The sequence below is a fragment of the Syngnathus leptorhynchus genome, chromosome 6 (genome assembly GCF_054491065.1).
Source record: "Syngnathus leptorhynchus isolate UIUO chromosome 6, UIUO_Slep, whole genome shotgun sequence".
Taxonomy (NCBI): Eukaryota; Metazoa; Chordata; class Actinopteri; order Syngnathiformes; family Syngnathidae; genus Syngnathus; species Syngnathus leptorhynchus.
Window position 1 is genome coordinate 7462894 of NC_141200.1, and position 24271 is coordinate 7487164.

Sequence of the window (24271 nt, forward strand, 5' to 3'; positions counted from 1 at the left end):
GATTTATTAAGTGAGACGCATGATAGAATACCTCACATAACACAAAAAAAGGATTACACATTAAATATACTGCATGGGGGAAGGGTTGATTTTTGTGGATGGGTTATACAGAGAAAAGAAGGCTCAAGCTTCTACAGAGCTTTCCAATGAGCTCATCATTTCAATCAAGCGTGTTAGAGGAGGGCCCCATCTAAAATATGTAGGAAACTGACCCTCGAGGACCGGAGTTGGACATCCCTGACCTACAGTAAATCTATATTTTAAAGGATAAGTGGATGTTTGTTTTGCAAACCCAAAATTAAGGAACTCTGCACTAAAACATTTGGAAGTGCTCAACCCCAATTGCAAAACATAAGCTAATAACCTCAGAAAAAAATATTTGAAAGCTCATACAAGTTAAATTGTAAAAACAGAGCAGAAAACAAGGAACAAAGGAACAAACTTAATATTTAGTATACTGTACAGTATTTATACAAGCACATAGACATAAGTCAGTGGCTTTGATTAGACATGACACACAAACACAATTTTATTTACATATATACACACCGTAATTTCCGTACTATAAGCCGCTACTTTTTACTCAAGTTTTGAACCCTGCGGCTTGTTGTCCAGTGCGGCGCATCTATGAATTTTTCGTGATTTTTGTGATGACTTGATCATTTATACACTCTTAAAAAGGCTGTAGACCGCTGTTGTGCGGCACCACTTTGCTGGGCGGAGGGATATGTGACACGGCCACTAGGGAGAAGAGTGGTGTGTTTACTGGTATGTATTTTTTAACTGGCCCTGTTAGTGCTGTGCTACCATGTTGCTGCTTTGTTACCGCTGCGTCTCAGTGACTTTTACTGTTATGTTTATTTTATTCCAGCCTTATTAGTCCTGTGTTCCATCCGTGTTGCTGCGGTATTGCTGCCGCATCACAGGCGGTGTTTGGAAAGAAATGTTAAGGTATGTTATTAAAACTTTAAAAAGGCTTTCTGTGTACCGTCTTTCTTTGTAAATAACTAGCGTGCACATGCGGCTTTTAGTACGGTGCGGCTTATTTATGGAAAAAAAACGAAATGTTTTGCTCGTGCGGCTTATAATCAGGTGAGGCTTATAGTCCAGAAATCAAGGTACATACACACATGGGGACACACAGACACACACCATGATATGAATGAATAGCTGATTACTTTCTTGGAAATTCATATATTTTTTTCTGCCATAGGTCTGTAAGACCCAACATGGAGTGCCACAAACACACTCATTAAATACTATGTACACAAAAGTACTAGCGTGGCTGGCCAATCCTGGCCGCCAAATGCACTTGGTGGGGGGGGGAGCGTAGAGCCACCACACTTTGGTGTTTAAAGGTTTCAAGTAATGCCAGGAATCCAAAGTATTCACACATTTAACACACCTTTATCGTGTTCACTACAGTACCAGTGTGGACGATGCACAAGGGGCGGTGACCCTTCATAACCAGCAGAAGGGGAGCATATCATTTCTTTCTAATTTCCATTTAGAATTTAAACAGAGTAGGACATTTTATGCTGCAATTTGGGTGCCATCTCGTTGCTATTAGCTGTTTTTATTTCCTACTAAACACCTGAATCACAGATGGACTATTTTTTCCTGTTAATTACCATCATTTACTGTCAGAGCGAGTGTGACATCTGTTCCTGGCGTGTTCAAATCTTCCATTTGATTTCTTCTCCACCATTAAGCATTCCTCTCATCTGCGTACAACTTACAAGCCGAGGAGTCCTCCTGAGTAGTTGCCGGCGTAACCACCTGGCCAGGTTATTCGGCACTGAGTTCCGGCTCAGGGTAATACTTAAATACTTTGTAGATCCACTGTGTGTAGTAGGGCACGTTGATGAAAATGGCGGGCCGATTGGCGCGAGCGCAGCCTCGGCCGTGGACGCTCACGCCGATCACGACCTTGATCTCACCATCCTGACACACCAAAGGGCCGCCGTAATCCCTCTGTGGGGGTGGATGAATTATGTCAATGTGTTTCCTGAGCTTTAGTGAGCAAAGGCAAACATTTGAGATTTTACAAAAATCTTGCAACAAACTAATAGTATGTTTCAAAAAGTATAAATACTGAGATGATGATGATGATCTTGCCCTTGGACCTTTTGCCATCTCATTGAAGATTATTTCATTGTTGTGCATTTCATGATAGACTTAACACCACTTGATTTTTGCGACAGGAACTTGGGTCTTGATTGAAAGGTTAACGCGCGAGGCTCTTTTCTGACTTGCGCATAGTGTTCTTGATTTTCTCCCACTGCACAGACATACTAAAATGCCAAATGTCAAAGTTTATTTTTCTCGTATTGAAAGCAAGCGAAATCTGTTGTCGTGGTTGCTAGAGATGTAGCAAAACTCTCCGAAAAACACGCGAAACCACAAAAGCTTAGGGCTTAGGGTCGCTGATGAAATGTAGCGCAATGAACAGCTGCTCTACTTTATTTGAAACTCCCAGCATTAAGTCAAAATATTTGCTCAAGATTTAGATCTGTGAAAGCAAAGCGAGGAACCGAGAGCGGGAAGATTTGCTTCGATGCACACGGGGAACAATTATCGTATCTCAGAGAACCGAGCGGGCATGAACGGGGGCTTTACCTCACACACGCCCTCGTTCCTGCGACCTCCCGCGCAGATTTTGCTGTTGGTGATGTGGAGGCTTCCCCGGTGCAGCTCTCCGCATCGCTCGTTGCTCACGATGGGAAGGTTGACTGCCTTCAGGATGTCGTCATAGCCTGTACCTGAGGAAGTCAAAAGCACAAATTAGTGCTCAAATGAAGGTGTGCGTGGACCCTGAAATGTTGACCTGTCAAAGAAACAAATTGATATGATATTATTTTGATACGTTAGACAAAAATAAAGGAAAGCAAGACTGTTAAAACAATTATAAATTCATATATATGTATATATATAAAAAATAAAAACACAAAGGATCCATCATGTAGAAATACCTTTGGTCTCTCCCCATCCGTACATTTTACAAAGTGTTCCTTCAGGAATGGAGCAGCCGTCCACTGGCAGCTGAATGGTGTGCACGTTGTCAGCGGGGCGTGCAGGCCTGCAACAAAATAGAAAAAGCACAGTCAGCGTTTTGTGCGCCCCTATAATATGATCTATAAGTGTCACTCACTTTGAGAGTCTTAGCAGAGCCAAACTGGAACCTTCGGGACCGCATATCACCTGTGCTATGCGCACTTCTTGTTTCGTGGCCCAATCAGCTGCGTCCGCGATATTGGTCACCCCCAGCCATACCCGATACTCGTTCAGATCAGGAACGCTGAGGTACAATGGAAGAGTTAGATTGGCAAAATACCAACATAATAACAAAAACTGAAGTTACAAAGGTACCACGAGGAGAAGCACTGTCTGTCTGTGAGCACCCATTCCTCTCGTACCAGCGAACCCCCACACCAGTGCGTCGATCTGCAAAAGAATCCCAAAGAAATCAATTAAATCAATTACATTGATCAAAGCATATCCGTCAGATTAATGCGTGTGATATTTACAGTTTCATCAAATGATGTTTTCAAAGCAGTTGCATGGAATATTAATGATGGTGTTTAATAAATTCCCGGAGAGCTGCGTGCCCTTCAGGAGTGTGGAAAAATGTGTGGATTATTAAAGAGTTGGCCGTACCCTTTTTGTATGCTGACCATCCAGCTGCCGGCTGACACGTGCATCGGACCTCCGCCGACGATTCGAGCCCTTTTATGGATGAAACACCCCACGGAGGACAGTTCACCTGTGCACGCGTGCAAATAAAAATACAGGCAGACGTTACACTTTAATGCAATTACTGGTGGGGCTATTCAAGGCTGGGGTTAACATTAAAAATGAATAAATGACGAATATCGCATTAAAACTTTGTACTAAGAACATTATAAAAAAAATAATTACATATGTTCAGAATTAAATGATGCTACTATCCTAACTCCCGGTGTATGAGACTTATCTCTGGGGGAGCGGGGTCATTACAATGATATCATGAAGACACAATCGAAGAAGACTTTCACAAATACTGTAAGTGACTGTCAACGTCTGTAACTGTAGTCATTTTCCTTGTAGGATGACAAAAAGTTGTAAACATGGCAATTATAGCGAGTGTCGATTGTTAATGGATTTTCTCTATTCTCTGTTGGGCCCCATCCCTGTACCACACAAATAGCTGGGGTCCACAAACCGGTTAAATGTTACGCTACTTTCGGTTAACACACCTACATGTACTTACAAACACATACATTTTCATATTGCAAACTGCAACAAGTGGATGACCATTTTTTCTGGTATGTCATTAACTCTGAATCAGGCAAAGGCAGATTGATGAGGTGCTTTAGACACTCACCTACTGGAATGGTGTTCTGGGATGCATCACCTGCACAGAGCACAGGAGACAAAAAAAATGGGGTCAGCCAGGATTAACCAATACCAATAAGAGGGGAAGGGATTCACAAGAAGGTTGCATTTACTGTGGGTCAAATGTCACAGCCAACAGCGACCCTCAATTTGTCATGTGTGGCGAACAGGATCATACAATGGCTGTGTGAATTTTCCACTCCACAGCAAAATTGTATCGCTAGTTTGTATTCAGTGTCTGTACATACGCCGGCCATGACAAGTTGCGTTACTTTCTACCAAGAACAAGTTCCCACCCAAGCAAAAAGATCTTCAAACAATGAATCCTACTTACTTGACATTGTTACCACACTTAGCTGTCACCTCTATTGTGGGTTATTCATTTATAGCCTTGTTAGTTAAGTAATAGGAAAACAGACCAAAGGTAGATTTTTAACTCAAACAGTATCATTCAAAAGAACCACTCAATGGTGGACTAAGCTTATTTAAAATGTGTGCTAATATGACAGCTTTTAGGAAACAATTACCACATATTGGTTAAAGGAGCCCATTGTTCTCAAGTGCACACTTACATGGTTTCACGTTGCAGTAGTCCCAACGAATGGCAGAATTGTTGGTGTAACACCACGGTCCATGTTTGTCATTATCAGGGTTTCTGCAGTAGTTTTTTTCAAGGCCTGCGACTGCCACTCCCCTCTCGCCACTATAAAACACCAAAGGACTCTATAACAAATCAATCGTGAGCTCAAAAACTAAACACATTTCATAAATTTTTCACATTTGGTAACAAGCAGTCAGATACATTTTTTGAAAGTCCCATGGAAATGGCCACAAAATAATAATCACAACCCAACTTGGCAAATTACATTTGTCTTTTCGGGCATGGTTCCTTGATACTTTTTTTGCAGCTCTATTCTTGATGGATATGCCTACCAACCGTCGGGTTGCTAGGTGAAATATTTTTTTTTGTTCCGACCTTGTGGAGTTATTAGAGTTAAATGTTTTATGGTGAGTTATCAAACTTAGACACTGCAAATAAAACTTTTTCTTAAACAAGTTTAGTTTTTGAAGGACCTCTCCAATTAAATAAAGCGACCCTGAAATAACCAAAACAGAAAAGTGTTTCCAGACATTGCTCTGTTACAATATTTTCTGTGAATCTACCCATACTCGACGGGTCTATCGATGTTCATGTTGAAGGGAAACGATTTAAAAAGGCTGAATTCTCAAATACGCTTGCTAAAAATTAAAAAAGGAAAAACGTATTCAAGAATGGAAAAGCCCTTAGATGACCATTTAGTTGCCCTGAATAAAAATAAGGACACAATTAAAAGAATGTCAAGAATGTCTTGATGGATATGCCTACCAACCGTCGGGTTGCTAGGTGAAATATTTTTTTTTGTTCCGACCTTGTGGAGTTATTAGAGTTAAATGTTTTATGGTGATTTATCAAACTTAGACACTGCAATAAAACTTTTTCTTAAACAAGTTTAGTTTTTGAAGGACCTCTCCAATTAAATAAAGCGACCCTGAAATAACCAAAACAGAAAAGTGTTTCCAGACATTGCTCTGTTACAATATTTTCTGTGAATCTACCCATACTCGACGGGTCTATCGATGTTCATGTTGAAGGGAAACGATTTAAAAAGGCTGAATTCTCAAATACGCTTGCTAAAAATTAAAAAAGGAAAAACGTATTCAAGAATGGAAAAGCCCTTAGATGACCATTTAGTTGGCCTGAATAAAAATAAGGACAATTAAAAGAATGTCAAGACAACCTTTGCGCCCTTTTGCTCGGGCTCTAAAAGAGGATATGTAATAAAGAGAGACTTCCTGGCGATTGAGTTCCTATAAAAGCTGAACAAATGCATGCAGATAGGATCTGGCCAGTGAAAGTACACAGCTGTGTAGGCTCTCTGTCCTGCGAGACAAGATAAGGAGGTGATGCACAAAGAAATTAGTCACATAAACAGCCACCTACACTCTTTGACACATGATTCTGCCTCACACTAAAATTTCTCCACGCTCGTCCATACAGGAACACCACGGCAAGGTTTGACAAATGAGCTCTTATCACGTATCTCAAAGTATGAGCTTAACAGCCAATTGGCTTTGGGTGACTCCCTAAACCTTGACCTCTGAACCCCTCTGGGCGGGAGCCAAGTAGTGCATCGGAATGACTTTGAAGTGCTGCCCGGAGGAGGGACTCTGGGTCAGAGGTGAGGAGTGAGGTGGATTGCCCTTATCAGGATTTATACTTAGGTCATCTCTAGAGGAATCGTCTCCAAAGGTGTTGAGAAGCTCTGAAGGAGGTATTATAGTCAAATGAATATTTACTGCATGGAAGATGTGTAAGAAACACTTTGTGCTCTACGGACTCAAGTATTGGGACACTCAGCTGGTTACACTTATTGGTTGTGAACATGGCTGAAGGATCTGAATTACAAAAGGGAAAAACTTAATTGCTCATGCAAAATGATGAGGAACCTGATCCATTAACAGAGTGCACCCAGCACCGCATCAACCTCATTGGTTAGATTAATTCAAACACATATATATTTATTTATTTTTTCTGAAGAAAAAAAAAAAATCAAGCAGATTATGAGATATGGAATGCAAAACTAATCTGCTCTTCTCATGTGAACATTTTTTAAATGCAACGAGCAAAAATATTTTCACTGAATGTTTTTTAGTCTGCAATGCAGTTTGGGCCATATTACCATTTTACCAGTGAGTGATATAACTCCTTACCACTCTGCATTTCCATGCATCTGGGTCATTTCAGAGTAGGCCTTATGTCAAAATTTGCGCCGGGGTTTCCCAGAGCAGTTTTTGGGTGCACCATCCCATGTTTTCAAAGCTTATGTACACAGGATTGGCAAACACCAAGTGCAACTGGTTCCATGAGCTTGAGGTTAATTAAATCCCAAAAAACATGGCTTTCATGCGGTTGCTTTCCTCCAATTCATCAATGCAATTGCTACTAAGATAGAGTGCCTCTCCCACTAGCACTTCCAATTTCAACACTTAAATTATCTTTACATTTGCGGGCATCTCCCTAAATCGTAATTTAGTGACCTCAATTTGGGATCTTTGTAAATCAGACCGTTAGAGTTGTCTAACTCAGTCTACTCATGTGGAACGTTTTTTGACAACATGTTGGACTGTGCATGTTGTAGTTCATCCAAAATGTGTTCTTCCACACCAAACTCCTCTGAGCATTGACCTTGTTTTGTGCACTGGGACAGGATGGAACAGATGTTCCGTCCCTTAAACCAAAACAGTTTTTAAGGTTGCTTGGATTTATTTATTTATTTATTTATTTATTTATTTATCTATTTCTTGTCTATATGCGCTCTGTGTGTGACTAATGATCAGTTCTTTGTGTACATCATGCCTCAAAGTCAGCTGGGACAAAGTCCAGTTCAATGATGCAACCGTGGAATTATTTTTCTATATCCAGAACTATAAATTCGTCAAATTCTTTAGTCTTTCTGAGAAAAAATAGCAATGTTGATTAAAGGATCCATGGCAATTTAAGACCTCGGCATTACGGATTTGATGTTGAAGAAGTGTCATTTTTCATTGCAACTGAGGCCTTTATTTTTGGAAAATCAAATTTAAGTCTTGGTAGGTTTCTGCATATACCCTGCCAAACTATTCACCACAAAAGTTGGAAGCTTAAATTGCTCACAATGAAGAAATAAGACTGAGGGCCAACTAATTTTAGACAGTCTGTTAAAGCCAGGATTTGTGTGCTTTTTTTTCCTGGGTCGCTGCCCTTTTTGATGATCTCCTAGACTGGCTGCGGATGTCTATGTAAAGCAACGATGCAAGTGCTATGGAGTTTTATCATTGTGTTTGTAAACAATAAGCAGCAGGGTACCAAGGAGTGTCAGAAAGGGAATGACTATTGTTAAAAAAAAAAAAAACTGGCAAAAATATGCTGTGTTTGATGTTGCACTGCCAGATGTCCAAAAGTCGTACGTTTATTATGGAAAAAATAAATACAGGAAAATGAATCCAGCTGAATTTGTTAGAAAGGAGGTCAAGTGGAGTGTCCAAAATAGTTTTAAAGAAAATTTCTAGCTGATATTACTCAGGGGACAGACTGCCATTATCCTCAGTGTCTTGCTTCAAAGCAGTTTTCTTTACATAAGATTTTTTTTATTTTTTTATGAACACTTCACACATTCAAACTATGGTGAAATAGAAGAAGGCTCAAAACAACATTTAAGCAGTTTTACATGTTTTCTCAACAGCACATCCTCTGTCATTAACAATAATGGTACAGTCTGTGTCTTGCTACCAAGAAGTATGTGACAAAATGGTGAAAGGATTTGTATAAATGGATTTTTGGGTTGAATGCAGTAAGCTGACCTGTTGCTGTGCTCCTCCCAGGAAGAGCAAGGCAGATTGGATCTCGTCCTTGACCGTTCCCCTCGATATTTCTCTCCGAAGCCTTCATAGCAATCTGAATTAAATGACAAAAGAAAGAGGATGAAGCTCAGCGAGCCTCAAATACGGTTATATAAATGTGAATTTACTTTGAAATATTGCCTTTCTGTTCAAAATGGTGGAATGGAAATCAAGAGTCTGCATTAAAATACTTCATGATGCTAGATGGTCTCATTGCATTTATGTATGAGGTTTTGTGAACCCTTTTGTTAAAGCTGACTTGTGATAAAATCCAAGAAATGAAAAAGAGAACTCAGAACTTTTTTTTTTCTTTTGTGTCTTGTTATTTGTGAATAATTATACATCTTATTGACACATACGCAACATGCACCAGGAAAGTGAGGCATTAAAAATGAGAGGTGTTCCCAATATTTTGCCTCTCACTTCTTCTAATAAGTCATCAAATCTTGATTACTCTGTAATGCAGATCCTACCACAAACTACCTTCAAAGTAACCTTCATCCTCACTTTAGTACACAACAAAATTGGAATATCTATAGTAATTTCAGTTTCTGTATCTGGAAGATCTCACGGGAATATTTTCTGGCCGTATAGCCCCGCACGCACTTTATATCCACAAGAATCATACCAGACAGCTTTAATCCATTTACACCATCAGTCTTTGTTTATGTGAGACGTGGTGGCGAGGCCTTCCCACACTCCTATAGCTGCCCACAGGGACATGGCGAAAATACATCTCCAATCGTGTGCATGTGATTTGCACTTTGAGTTGGGTGAAGCACAACTCTTATTGTGAGAAAAGGAATCCAGCCGCTGCTATTTTAGAGTGCAAAGCCAGTCTCTCACCAGGCTTGTTTTGGGAGCCGCATTGAGGGATGTTGGTGCAGAACATGGTGCGGACTCTCGGGTCCGTTGTGAAGCACCATGGGAATTCTTGGCCATCTGGATTCCGGCAATAATTTTCTCTCAAATCCCTGGAAAGCAACAAGAAATGTACAGAGAATAAAAAAAGTCTGCTCACCCCTGTTCGAGTGCCAGATTTTTGTGATGACATAAATAAAGGGAAGGTTTACCAAGAAAAGTCATTTGAGAATGTTTTCCTACATTAATGCGGCCCATAGCCTGTAGACGATATGGTTGCACGTGTGAACACCCAATTAGGGCTACCGTTTTTCCATCCTAACCCATAACCCAGCCATGAAGATGGGATCGTCACATGTGCTAATCAGCCGGTACTCTCCAGAAATTACTGTGGCAGTTTTGTTATTTCATGCAGCATGAATTTCTATGTGGTTGGTTAATTCTGAACACAGCCACATTCCCACTAATAAGAGAGCATGCACACTTGTGCGACCACATCATCTCAGTTGTTTATTTTTACTTCTCTCAAAAAAACCTGGGTTGCATTTGTTTATTAATCACATTAATGGTGGAAAAGTTTTGAAATGATTCATTGTGGTCTCCTTTTTTTATATCAAAGATCTGCCTTTCGAGCATGGGTATGTGGACCTTTTAGGCTATCATTAGCACTGAGTGAGTGAGTGAGTGAGTGAGTGAGTGAGTGAGTGAGTGAGTGAGTGAGTGAGTGAGTGAGTGAGTGAGTGAGTGAGTGAGTGAGTGAGTGAGTGAGTGAGTGAGTGAGTGAGTGTGTGACAGAGTGCGTGAGGGAGTGCGTGAAGGAGTGCGTGAAGGAGTGAGGGAAGGATGGACGGACAAACAAACGGACGGACGAAGAGACTCACTTGCAAGTGTACGCCTGCGGAATGAAAGAGTGGTTGTGGGGGTACTGCGAATCCCAGCGTTGGCAGGTGAGCCCAGTGGGGGTCATGTCCACTGTCCCCCTATAAGCTTCTCCTTTGTCCTGGTAGCACTCACTGGTTTCCACCACAGTTCTTTTTAGAGGCGATTCTGCAGAGGCAAAACACCATGGCCTTCAGTAATCATACTTTGTATCTTAGCATGTTTTTGTAATGTGGGAGGAAACTGGGAATGCGACCGTGCCGCAACAAATGACAAATGATACAAATTAAAAAATATATATTTTCATGTTGGACACTAAAGAGATATAGATCATAAAAAAGGAATTTGTGTGACTAATTGTACTGCAATTTGCACAGAGAAGCAATGATACGCGTCGCAATAAAAGCTTATCTGACAAAAGTCGAGATGAGAGATAAGATGGGGGAGAGCGTGAGAATTAAAGAGGAGAGAATGTTCCCAGGGTGCGGCAAAGTGTGCAGACAAATTATTAAATGAGTCCACGATTCACCAAAATAGGCCCACCCGGAAATCCCCAAACACCTATTGCTATTCTGCACCTGCATCAACATAAAATCCCAGAAACTCACAATTGTTTAGGGTCCAGGAACTATGAATTCTCCTCCACTTTTCATCCGTGCGACTTAAACAAAACTGCAGTTTATCTGTGGATTTCCCCCATCACAGGAGATTCACATTCTTGTCTATTGAGATCAGCAAAATCGAGTTTACGCTCCATAAATTTTGCATTCGTTTTTATGTTGAGGTGTGATATTGATAGATTGATAGATGTGACATATTTCCATGTGTTCTGCCCTCCCTAAGCAGAATGAGCACAAACTGTTCAGCAAAACACAGACAGATAACTTGACAATTCTCAGAGGCATAGATTCTTTATCCGTTGGGAAGAATGATTAATATTACTGCAGCTTACCGGGAGAATAAGCTCATCTCTGTTATATTATAATAGCCCAGCTAGCCAAGACACGTACACTACGATACACAGCACTCTGTCTATGGCTTTTTGACATAATAAACTGTACTGCCATTTTTAGGTTAAAATGTGTACTCCATATAGTGAGCCCATGTTGGTATAAATCCCCAATTAATTAAGTAGTTATTTATATTGGTCCTTAAAATTAATTCGAAGCAACTTTTATTTGTAGAAAAAAAAAAATAACGTGTATATATATATATTTCAAATGTTGACAGAGAAAAGAACACTGTGCTCCCTCACTCTCGCTGCCTTGTTTTCATTAAGACTCACTAGGTCGTAAACTCGCTCCGTTTACAACAAACCTCCATATCACAGACAGCGAGGAGGCGGGTGATGATTTTTTTTTTAAAGGCAGGAAAAACATGAGGGGGTAGAAAAGGGGGAGGCCAGGGACGCTGAACCACGAGTTACTTTGCATGGACGAGTGCCATCCTAGTAAACACGGTGCCAAGAAGGCGGATGACGGCGCACCACTACACTGAGTTCACAAAGGACTCATCGCTGTTTAACGGGTCACTTTTGAACACATCAACATAGGTGAAAAATGAGGCAGAGGTTTCCAATCAAGTCAACCACATAATTTGTGGCCCACTAAACCAAATCAAGTGAATGGTTTTGTTGTTATAATAGCATTTTTTTTCTGACTTTTTTATTAATACGATAAGGTTTTTTTTTTCTCCAAGTGTGTGCATTTGACTTATTTGTTGACTTTTGAGGAACATCACCAGCTGAAAGAAGGATGGCTGTACTTCACTGCAATGCTTGGCAAGTTGATATTCCCACCACGTTCCACCACGACAGTCTCGCTTTCATATTTTTGCTCCCATAATTGTGTTTTATCATCTCGCAATGAGATCACAAATGGAGCAGTAAGAGGCAAAATGATTAAGAGGCCCTAGTATTCCCTCTTTCATGTTGAATCCTCAAAATGAACATCATACTTTGATGCCATATTAGATGGCAGAGGTACAAAAACAAACAAACAAAAAAAAACCTTCACCAAATACCCTCAGGGCTCATTATGGCAAATTCCAGAATTCTGTGTGGGAGTTGATCCAAGGGTGAACCCTGAGGTATGGCCAAAATGGCTGCTTCAAACCAAAATGCCCACATTCCTACTTTCTGTTATGGAAGACACATCCACCCAATTCAATATCAATTGTTGAAACTAACTCTCCAGACTAATGAGCTGTGACCCCTAAAATGCATATGCGTATACATTTTCACCAGGATACACACGCATATAAAAAAAAAAGCATGCCATTATATCATTATGCAGCGTTTGAACATTTAATTCGGTGATTTTTTTTCTTCGAAGTACCACGTGGGTGAGACCATATAACACCAGCAGTACACATCCCACACTTTAATCACTGCTCCAATACATTCAGTAAAATAAATACTAATTATTGTATTACCACAAACTTTGATAGCGCAGTACTCCCAGCTTGTGTTTGGGTCGGTGGTGAAGCACCAGGGCCTCTGGCGTCCGTCTGGATTCCTGCAGTAGTTATCATCAAGGCCCTTGTCAGGATACCTAATGCAAAACATGCGTCACTAAAGGCATGACATCATTGGATTGCTGAATGGTCAAGTGATTGGACTTGATAGAGAACACTGTGTCAAAGAATGATAGACAAAATAAAAGGGAGAGAAAGCACTCACATCAAATTTTTTGATTGCATGGAGGTGTTTCCATCAAACCTGTATTGTGATTTCTTACAGGATCAGTTTTTAATCAATCAATCAATTAATCTGCCAGATGGGAGCCGATTGCAAGACCCATTGCTAACTTCATCAGTCCACTGGAGGAATGACCTAGTTTACGCAAACACTATGATTTCATTTGTTTTGCTGTCTAGTCTCCTGTCTAGATGTTACTCATGTATTCCTCCTGCCTCCACAAACAACATGACATAAAATCAGGAAGTAAAATTTAAGAACTCCCTTCAGAAACACTTTATGTTTCACAATCTGAACTGGGTTTACCGGGAAGTTAGAGCAATTAATCAGAATGAAAATTTTCCCAGCAAATCACTGCTAAAAACACAACGCGAGTCCCAACTGGGAGATGTAAGTACACTGAGCAGAGTGCAGCACATGCACGTGACATGACTCTAAAAGGAGACGTGGCAGGCATTTGTACTCACACATTGAACCAGTTCCCAGGTGTACAAAGCAAACTGGCTTAATTCAACAATGCATTAAGTGACTTTACAGAGCACTTTAGCAAAACTCTTTCTTTGGAGACTTTCAGAGAATCTGACGCTCCCAACCAGCGGAAGTAGGAGCAGTCAATCTTGTCATGTAACTTAATTAACGGTGTTAGTGTGTGTGTCACCTGTTAGGTTGGTACAGATGCTTGTGTGGCTCCTCCAGATCCCAGCGTTGACATTCCTTTCCACTCTCCGTGTGGTCCATGGGTCCTCTGTAGTCCTCCCCGTTACAATGTATGCACTCCACTATACAAGCGTGACACATACGCGTACAATAAAAATCAACACTCTTTAGAGAACTAATTGAAACAAAATGAGAAACGGTTAATTCATCACTAAAATGAACTGTTTTATTTAATCATTTTCCATCAATTTTAACCTCATTTACCTCAGCTAATGGCCCATCTGTCTGTCTTAAAATTCAAATGTGACTCTTGAGCACGAAGGTTTTTTCAATTTATGGCCTCTAGTAAAACTAAATAACATTTAATTGCATATATATTAGATCACTATGGTATTTTCTAGGTTGCACAACCTTGTTTTTAATAAAACACCTCTAGTTTCTATGGCATAGATTTGACTGCCCCCCCCCCCCACACACACACACACGAACTTCTAAGCATGAAGGTGCCGATTCCTTTTATGTAGGAAAAGCTCCCATTTGTTGCACACTGACTGCTACATGCTGTCTACTATCAACAACACGGCATGTGCACATTAGAGGCAGATGTTGGAGTTTTTACACAATCAACTGCGTGCGTGCGATACTTACGCAAGCGAGCTGCGCGTTCTGAGGCGAGCATGTTTCCCATTAAACAAGGGTGTCAAACTTGTTTTCATTGCCGGCCATGGTAATTATGGTTGCCCTCAAAGTAGGGTTTCAAAATAGAAGTAGGGCTTCAAATTAGGGTTTCAAGTTTTGGGTTTTAAACAAGGTTAAGTATTATATATAAAGTTATGGTTAGAGCAAAGTAGTGTTTGAAGTGTGAGTTTCAAGCCTTGTTAAGGTATCAAGGGTAATTGTTTCAGATGAGGGTTTCAAGTTTGGATTAGGGTTACAACAAAAGAGTCAGCATTTCAATAACATTTCAAAACCAAGATTTAAAATTACAAAGTAGGGTCTCAAGACGGGGGTTATAGTTTTGAATGAGGGGGTTCAGCCAGGGTTCCACATAAAGATTTTAAGGCATGGCTACAGGATAAAATGAGCGTTTGAAAACTGGCTTACCATATTAAACCAGGATTAGTTTCAAACGAGGGCCAGGATTGGGGTTTTAAATTCGGTAATTCAAACCCAAACTCTACTTCAATTGTGCTTGACATCACCGTATCCACTCCTAAACATGTGCTTGTGCATGTGGCCTACCCTGAGAGCATTGCGGTATTCCACACTCCTGGTGTCTGTGGCGCGGGTCGGTGGTGAAGCACCACGGTCCATCAGTGGAGTTATCCGGGTTTCGACAGTAGTTTTCCCTGAGGTCCTTCTTGTTGAAGCGGCTGGACGTGAATCTGTTGGGAGCAGAGAAGCCGTTATGCAAACACGCGCCACATGTGCAGAGACCATCTGCAAGCTTTTTGCAGGTAGCGTGTGGAGAGTGGTTTTTGGGAAAATAAAAACAAAATCAAATACACTCATGACCACAGCGATTGTAGTCCCGAGCGGTCAGTGTCCTCCCAGTGTGAGCGGAATTGATGCAGTCATCGCCGTGACTTAATGAGAATGCATCACATGTTGAAAAATCAGAGGTGGCAAACAGTCACTTAAAACAGGAAGAACCATAAAGTACCAACACCATCCATCCATTTAGCCTGGACACGATCATAAAACGTATAATTTTACGGACAATTTTAGTTGGTTAAAATTGCTTAATACACAAAAAACAAAAACAGCGAAAAGCACATATACCTAAAAAAATCTGTTTTAGCACAGCACCAAAGTGCAGTATTTGTAATTGGTTACTTCCTAACACTGAAAACAATCTACTCTAAGTGTTCCATGAGGCCATAACAAGGAGAAATGTAAACAATCGCCAATGATGACTGTGACTCATTCTCCATCAGGACCGCACATGGCCTGAGCCTCCAGAGACCCACACTGTGAGCCAAGTAGGGTTTTTCCAAGTGATGACTGAAAGACATCTCTGAACTGGTGGCTCTTTGGAAAAACGTATCCAAATGCCATCTGGATAGGTCAGTAAAATATCTTTCTTGACTGTTTTAGTACCGTACCGACATGAACGTTTGAGTCAATCAATTACCTCATACAGCGACGTAAGAGTACGTAGTCACATGAATGGCCATACTGCGAATATTCACCTGTTAGACATCCCGTTACGAAACTTAATCATCAACGCAGGGTGCCGACAGCGCCTGTCACCCGCAAAAACATCACCAACAGTATGGCTGCTGTCAAGCTACCAAAGTAAATTGGTGAGGTCTGGACGCCACCCGTCACGACATAATATAAACATCGATTGCACCAAGCTATTATAGTTGATTGCCCAAGGGGGTGGCCATCTCGTGGTTCGACCATCTTGGAAATACAACGGCCGTTCAGAAAAATCCATCCATTTTCGCCCAAATTTCCCAATGGCCACTACATCTCTGGTCTCAAAGCAGAAAATGCACTTCATAATAGCCATACTAGTTTCCTAATAGGCGTGTCCAGCGCCCTCCCATGTTAAGCTGAAGTCAAAGTTATTATTATCCTCTGTATCCGAACAGGAACAATTGCCAATTTTTGTTATTTATCAGTCGCTCACTGGATGCAATGCTCCAACAGTCTCAATTGATGATGCGTTTGAACCTGGTTTTGTTATTTTAGGTATTTTCCCTTGGGCTAAACCACCTACCTCCACTGCAACTAGGCTTTTATACTGAACACAAGCATAGAATCCCTTTTAATGACTCACCTGTGTTTTAAAGATTTTCACCATAGCACAGTGGAGAAACAATGTTTTACTCCTTGCATGACTAAAAGCTTCTTTAATGGGCTTGTTATATTTTTACAGGGCATCCGATTAGAAAAATGGTGCTTTATCTGGAAATGTAACTCGGTGGGGAGAAACCTCCAGCTTCACCCTAGGCTGTTATGTAGATATAATCCTGTTTACAGACGCTCATATTTGGGTAAACAGAAAGCCTGCAGCAAGAACTGACGTTTGCACTTTTGATGAAGCAATGCACCCCGGGTGCTCCTACACTCTTACTGTATATTGTGTACACAAGAATGCATCGCGGCCTACGGCTACTGACTAATTGCATCAGGAACAAGCCGAAACAAACACAACTATATAAATCTACATTAAATGGTTCTTACTTGTGTTCGTGAGGAATAGGGGAAATCCAAGCCTGGCACTGGATCCCAGTAACTGTCGCCGACCTTCGACCCCTGTAGCTCTCACCGGTACCCGTGATGCACTCACGAACGTAGTCTGAAAAAAAAAAAAAGAAACAGAATATTTACAGTCTTGCTTTAATGAGACAAATGTGTTTGCATGAAGACTTTCCACATGTGTTGGGTATTTAGAGTTGTTTGTAGGGCGAGAGGAATTTCCACCGTTTACACAAAAGGTCGCGTAATAACACAAAATGAAGCATAATGTGCTGCGACACAATAAACAACGACCTCGGTCCTTGCCCTTCCCTTGTTTACCTCTCAAGGGAAGACGTCTTTACAAGGCTAAAAATACCTCTGGGTTGTTGTTTTTGTCCATTTTAGCCAACAATAGCAAATTTGTGCGGGATCGTCACCTTTCTTTTGATACAGTTGGACGTTCAAGTCGTGTTGTATCTGGGCGGCGGGCGAGTTGCGGTCAAAAGACAGCCACTGGCATTTCCCGTTTTGGTAATCATAGAGGAACGCTCTGGACACAGAAAAACAAACGAGACAGTGAGAAAGGGAAAACAAAAGTGGCAAAGTGAAGCATACAGGAGACATTCGACTCAATTACCCCAATAAAAGGGGCCTGCTAAACTTGAAAAATACCTGAGTGAGAAAATTTGAAAAACAAGGCCCTCTTGAGATGGTTTTGTTCTTTTATCATCATTTAGAACTGGCCAAATTATTTTAGGCCTGTCTTGGAGACGTGTGAAAATTAACTTTCGATATGGTTACAAATCCAAAAATCCTTTGACTTTGCAACATACGCATTTGGCCTATCATGAGAAGATGTATTCAAATATCTGACAAACCCTTGCACAAAAAGACTCAAAATGGCTGACGTTTTGGTATGAAGTTGAAGGGCTTCTCCATAACGTTCGCACTTTCAGTACAACAACATTTCATTGTAGGCATTACCTGCAGGTGAAAGGGAGTTTTCTGTTGCGGCTGCAGGTTCGAGCACACTTGGCCATGCCGACCTTCCGGCTTTTGGTCGGAAGGGAGGGGCTTGAGGATGTGACAACCAGGCGCACGCCATCAGTTCTTTGGTAGTCCTGCAGTGCATTTCTTCGGCCCTCTGATACAAAGACACCACATAAAATATGCATTGGACAACAGACAAGTGGTCAGGACAAGCAGCAAACAGGGCTAGATGGGTCAAAACACAGGCCGGGTCAGTAATGAGAGTCAGGCAGACCGGGAGCAGTGAGCGAACAAGCGGCATCTCGGGACAGTAGGGATAGCGGGGTTTAAATGGGAAGGCTGATTAACGGGTGACAGATGTGGATGAATAACTTGATGAGGAGGGCGTGACTACGAGCAATTGAGGTCAATATTGATAGTGAGTTACAGATCCTGCAGGTGCAGGAAAATGTTGTCTTATGTTTAATGTCGTGACAGATTGCACTGATGAGGGTCATACAGTGAAATGTTCCTAATTTGAAGCCACTCAAATTTACATCATATTTGGTCGGCAAGTGTTCAAAATGGACCATTAAGATATTATTATGATGAGACAGTAGAACCAAAAGTGGACGTGGATGACACATCCAACTGTCGTAGCAAGTTGCAATTTAGTGTACGTACCAGATTTATATTTGCGAAATGCAACGATTGATCTCAGCTTTAAACCAATACGAGGACAAGCAGTTCACGTAATAGATGAGTGGATATGAATCATAAACATCTGTGTAGACATACAGTCACAATCTGGTTATTTATTTATTTATTTATTTATTTATTTATTTGTGTGTTTGTTTGTTTGTTTATGTATTAATCGATTATCCATTCATCTATTCATCTATTCATCCATCCATTCATTCATTCATTCATTCATTCATCCATAAGAACTTGTCATTATGTCAGGGACGCAAACTGAAGAGGGATCCACCCTGTCGTAGTCACCAGCCAGTTTCAGTACACATATTGAAAAACAAGTATTCAGATACACATTGATGACTAAGTTTTTATGTTGAAATGAACTCATTTGTGTGTCACTACTCAATGTGTCATTGCTGCACACACTGAGGGCCTATAATATAAAGCAGTGTCTTAAAATACGAGTGCCTTGGCTTATGGATTTTTCTGATACAAGCTTAGCAGATGTTTTTTTTCTTGTTCTTCGGACACCTACTGCTGATGTCAGCAGCAAAGTTCACAAAATCGAGCAAACATCAATCAATGGTATCCTTTAAGTTGAAGAACAATATCAGTGGTGCCAATAATGCATTCATGAATTAGGGAGGACAATGCATTAGGTAGAGTTGTTTTTTGTGCATGTATTTTTTTGTATAACTATAATTTATGGCTCACATTTTTGTACTGTGTGTTTTATGCAGTACAATATTGTTGAGTGTATTTTTTCTATATATTAAAAATGCATGCATCAAAAGAGGCAAAAATGTGTGGGTTTGTATAGGGGGATGTAACAGATTCATTGCTTTCCCATTCATTTTAAAGAATGTGATTTGCAATATGTGAGTCTTGGGATACGATCATGGTCATGGAATTAATGAAACTCATTTCAAGATAACACTTTTTTTTTTTTGTCTGGTTAAAAGAAGATTGATCCCACCTCGGCAACCCCTTGACCACCAATGAGCACTACTGCCACCTGCAGCTCAGATTAAGCTCAAATAACCAAGGGACCATTTGACATAACCTCATCAAAACGCAGGAAAGTTTTATCATATTTGCTGCATTGGGGAAATTCAAGTCCTCCTTAGAGACCAAAATGAACTTGATAAAAATAAAACTGCGGTTTGCGCAAAATACTAACTTGGCAATATGTATGTATACATATAATAGCATTGTGGAACATAAATCTATTTGAATTCTATTTTTAGCCCAACAACATGGTTGCTTGTCATGTTGGAATGTTTGCATAAATCAGGAAAAAACAGACAAACAATTTGGTAGCAGTATGTTGAAAATGTTGGAAAAAAAATATACAATGACCATAAATTACAAGAACAAAAACTTTTTAAATCATGAAAGAGTTGTTTGCTTGTCAAACTTTTTATTGTGACAGACCCGTCCTCAATTAATCCTTAACTAACAGAGTAACTCATGTAATCCGAGGTTTCTACGAACACATGCATGGACGCGCGCGTGCATGCGCATAGTAATGATGACGCATGCAAATCAATGACACAAAGCGGTCAAGACTAGTCATAACTTAGGTTCACCCACTCACGCAATCACGAACGTGCACGCAAGTGGCTTCTTGTGCGTCTACGGAGACGCATTTAACGTGCGCAAGGTACAAATTGACATTCCTCTTGAAGCAGTCACGTGGGGCATTTGTGGACCACTACTGCAAGGAAAAAAAAAATCTATCTGCACAAATGCATCGGAATTGTTCAAATCAGCTCGGCTGGAGGATAACTAAATAATTTCCCTTGGTCGTGCGCCACTGCAAGAAAAAGCAACCCACGGTCAAACTTACCTGAGTAGGACAGCACGGAGAGAGTCAGCAGTAGCTTGTAAATCCACATCACAATCCACGTTTCATGAAACAAACAAAAAACTCAGCAATGAGAAAGAAAAGAGCTCAAAGTACAAGAGGAGTCCGACGCTCACAGGAAGATGTTGCTTCCACCACTGCGCAGAGGATGCGTCTCCTCTCCCCCAAGTATTTCTTCCTCGGCTCCTCCACCCCCTCCTCCTCCTTATCATCACCCCTCCCTCTATCTCTCGCGCCCACCACATTAACTTCTTATTTCGACCTTCTTAATCCATAACTGGAAAAAGTCATATTGCAGTTACAAAACACCAGTCCCCATCATCACATAACAATTATTTTTGAAAGCAACAACAATTTTCCCACATACTTAACTGATTTACTGTAACACAAAAATTCTTGCTCAAAATGAAAATAACTCAATGACAAATAAGCACTATAAGGACTCACAATTTCACATTTTATGGGTGGAATTTGTGGGGCACAATATTTTTTGCCACAATTGAATAAAATCAGCATGTTAAGGACTGTCAACTTCCCAAATGTGTTTACACTACAGATTGTCTTTCAGTTGGTCTTGATAAGAAGTAAGGTGGTTATAGTGGGGGTGATGGGGGGTGCATCCTGGATGAAAACATCCTAATGCCTGATAAGTGCCATCTCTACCTCCAGTGATGACAGTGTGAGATAGGAAATGACCTCAGTATGTCCCCCAGACATTGCACCCAGAGTTTCCATAGCTTCTGTGAACTCACAGGCTAAGTGCCCATCATATAATTACAATATCAAAGTGAGGGATAGATGGAATGGATGGAATGGATGGATGGATGGATGGATGGATGGATGGATGGATGGATGGATGGATGGATGGATGGATGGATGGATATGTAGGTGGAGACTTCTCGCGCAAGTTCCTCCTTGTTCAAGTGACTAATTTTCTGCTGCTTACTGAAAGTAGTCGCTGGCCGTAATAAACAAGTGTGCATGAGTCACACACTTTCACTACAGTGTCTCCTTATGTCTCAATTTTTATTCCATGCAGGACAAGAACAAACAGTAAAACAGGTTTGGTGCAATGTTATCATACATATTCCTTGGAGTAATTCACTGAGTCTTACTCGATCAACTCACTGCCAAATAAGAGTGGGAGGAAATTAATCACGTAATGTCGGACTGTAAAAAAAAAACACTCCAGCAACACACAGGCAAATGGTTAATGCGACAAGCTAACATCCATCCATCGATTTTCTGTACCGCTTTGTCCCCATGGGAGTCGCGGGCATGCTGGAGCCTAGGTCATTGGGCAGTAGGCAGGGGACACCCTGAACCGGTTGCCAGTCAATCGCAGGGCAACAAGCTAACATGACAGTCTATTTCTTCACTCAGTGCATCTCCTGATGTGATCAATTGTTTGAATTCTAAAAATACTTAGGAAAGATGAATCAAATAAATCTTTAAATTGCTTTTTGCACCTGACAAACCTTTATAAATGAGACATAGTAGGCGACCCACAATCTATGTCAGCAATATTTAAAGTAACAGATGAGTTTACAGATTTTGTGGAGATGCTTTTGCGTTTCATGCTATAGACCAGACCTGAGCAAGCGAGAAAATGTAACTTTGAGTTCTTTGTGTTTATCGCCTATGGGGAAAAAAAAGGATACACATTACCCGAAGAGACAAATCAAAGATTTCTAAAATTAAAAAAATGGTCAGTACTATATAGTCAGGCAGCAGTATCACAGGAATCTACTGTAGCAGCCTATATTTTGTAACTTTGGGACAGCAGGGGCCTTTTACTGATTGTAAGTGTTAGAGTATAAAAGGACTCCTGCTAATGAACCTTTTCTTGTGCTTTATTGTGTGTGTGTGTGTTTGGTTTTAGGTTCGTGATGACAGTAGACGCAGATGCAGTAAACACAGATACGCCGTGTTAAGAGATCCTGTCGCTTAAAACAAACACACTCTTCCTGTTGTCCGGGCGCGAGATTGAGGCCGCTGCTCGTAATTGAGGTCTGCTGACAGTTACGGTAAGATGAATCAAACACATACACACACACTCTTCCCCCACAAGTATTTTGGGACATAACTTGTGTCACATTGTATTTCCTTTTGTTTTACAAGAGGCAAAATATTTCAAAATTAAACTATTTGTCAAAAAATGGATTTTCATTCCGGTTATAGCTCACTTTTGTGAACCGATTGTCAAAGTGTCACTTGTGATCCTTGCGTCATCAATCACAGATAACCAGCAGGAAAAAAAAAAGCTATCCATCACTTAGGTAGCGTTTAAAATTCAACAATGTTGTCATGGGAATAACTTTTTTTCATGTTATACTTTCAGTCATGGCCAAGACGTCGAAATTTCAGCCTTTTGTCCGCCTTGCTTTTGTGTTTATGGGCGTCGACGTAAACGGAGAGGGCAGAATGTGGGAGGAACAATTAGTGGATTTTGTGTATCCCTGCAAAGCCATAACTGTTTAAAAAGCACATCCTTTGGCCCCCGCACCATCAGCACGGCGTCACGTGCATCGTCATTGTGATGCCCACTCTGCGTACAGCTGCCCTCAAAACTACACTGGGAACTGGAAGTATCATTTATGAAATAAATAAACGAATAAATTGGTCATGTTTACATGCGCATTTTATGGAATGGTATAGAGAAAAGGAAATGTTTGCCTCTATTGTTTTGCTGTTAGTTTATTTTCCTCGTAAAGCTTCCGTCATTTCTCTTTGGGGTTGTTTAGAATAAGAGCTGGAAACACATTTGTAAACTTGAAATTGCCTCAGACTGGGAATTTGAAAACTGAATGAATGACCTGAGGACAATAGTACTGGTGAATAAGTGATGGTCAAACGGTAAGTCGCTGACAGCAACGTGATTGGATGTGCTCAAATAAATTTCCTTATCAGACTTGTTTTATTATTCAACAAAGCATTTTCCATTAATATAACACATGGGTGGGCACATGTTTTGTGTTCAAGGGCCACATATGAAACAGTCGCTGGCCAGTAGGTCTTAAATGTCCAACCAAAACCCCTGGCAGTGACTTAAAACAAAGACAAACAACATCCTTACCCTGAAACTGGGCTGCAACTGAGTGTGTGAGCGCGTGTGTGTGAGCGCGCATGTGTGCGTTCAAAAGATTCGAAAGATAGGCAGGATCAGAAAAGCAGCCCAAGGACATGAGCGCCACGATGAAAACAGTGAGCGCTAACCTGCGCTTCCTCATTTCTCGTACATCTGCAAACAGTCAAGTTGTGTTGTCTGCCACTCGCTGCTAATTCGCCCCGTATGACTCACGACTGTGAGAGGCCCTTGAGGCATCATTCAGGGTTACTTCACTATATCAAGCTTGTCATACACACTACTGAAAATCGCTCTCACACACTGCTAAAATGCTCTCATACATTCTGCTGAAATACTCACACATTCACTGTTGGATCATGTTCGTACGCCTTACTGAAACACTCCAGTATGTATGACTGAGCTGCTCAATACATGCTACTAAAGCGTTCTCACAGAACTAAAATGTTGTCATACTGATAATCTCTCACGCACACTATGCTCTCATTTGCATTACTGGAAATGCTCTCATACACCACGAAAATACTTTCATGCACATAAATAAAATGCTCATACCCATGCTACTGAAATACTC

General features: G+C 40.8%; 1 protein-coding gene across 1 annotated transcript; it reads right to left on the reverse strand.

Annotated features, from left to right (window-relative positions):
- On the reverse strand, nucleotides 1–20739 carry hgfb (hepatocyte growth factor b). The gene is made up of 18 exons (XM_085915183.1): nucleotides 20595–20739; nucleotides 18065–18224; nucleotides 17518–17630; nucleotides 17084–17198; nucleotides 15131–15273; nucleotides 13890–14010; nucleotides 12967–13085; nucleotides 10536–10701; nucleotides 9640–9767; nucleotides 8755–8848; nucleotides 4947–5077; nucleotides 4364–4393; nucleotides 3658–3763; nucleotides 3370–3444; nucleotides 3152–3298; nucleotides 2973–3079; nucleotides 2620–2762; nucleotides 1–1974 (listed from the first exon to the last, which is right to left on the reverse strand). The coding sequence occupies exons 1-18, from the start codon at nucleotides 20641–20643 to the stop codon at nucleotides 1789–1791; spliced, it is 2133 nt and encodes a 710-aa protein (XP_085771309.1). The 5' UTR covers nucleotides 20644–20739; the 3' UTR covers nucleotides 1–1788.
- Nucleotides 20740–24271: the final 3532 nt, after the last annotated feature.

Coding starts and splice junctions, on each gene's coding strand:
- hgfb (XM_085915183.1), bottom strand. CDS start 20,643: ATGTGGATTTACAAGCTACTGCTGACTCTCTCCGTGCTGTCCTACTCA. Junction 17,631..18,064: donor AAACTCCCTTTCACCTGCAG/GTAATGCCTACA, acceptor TTCTGTGTCCAG/AGCGTTCCTCTATGATTACC. Junction 13,086..13,889: donor CATCTGTACCAACCTAACAG/GTGACACACACA, acceptor GTTTTGCATTAG/GTATCCTGACAAGGGCCTTG.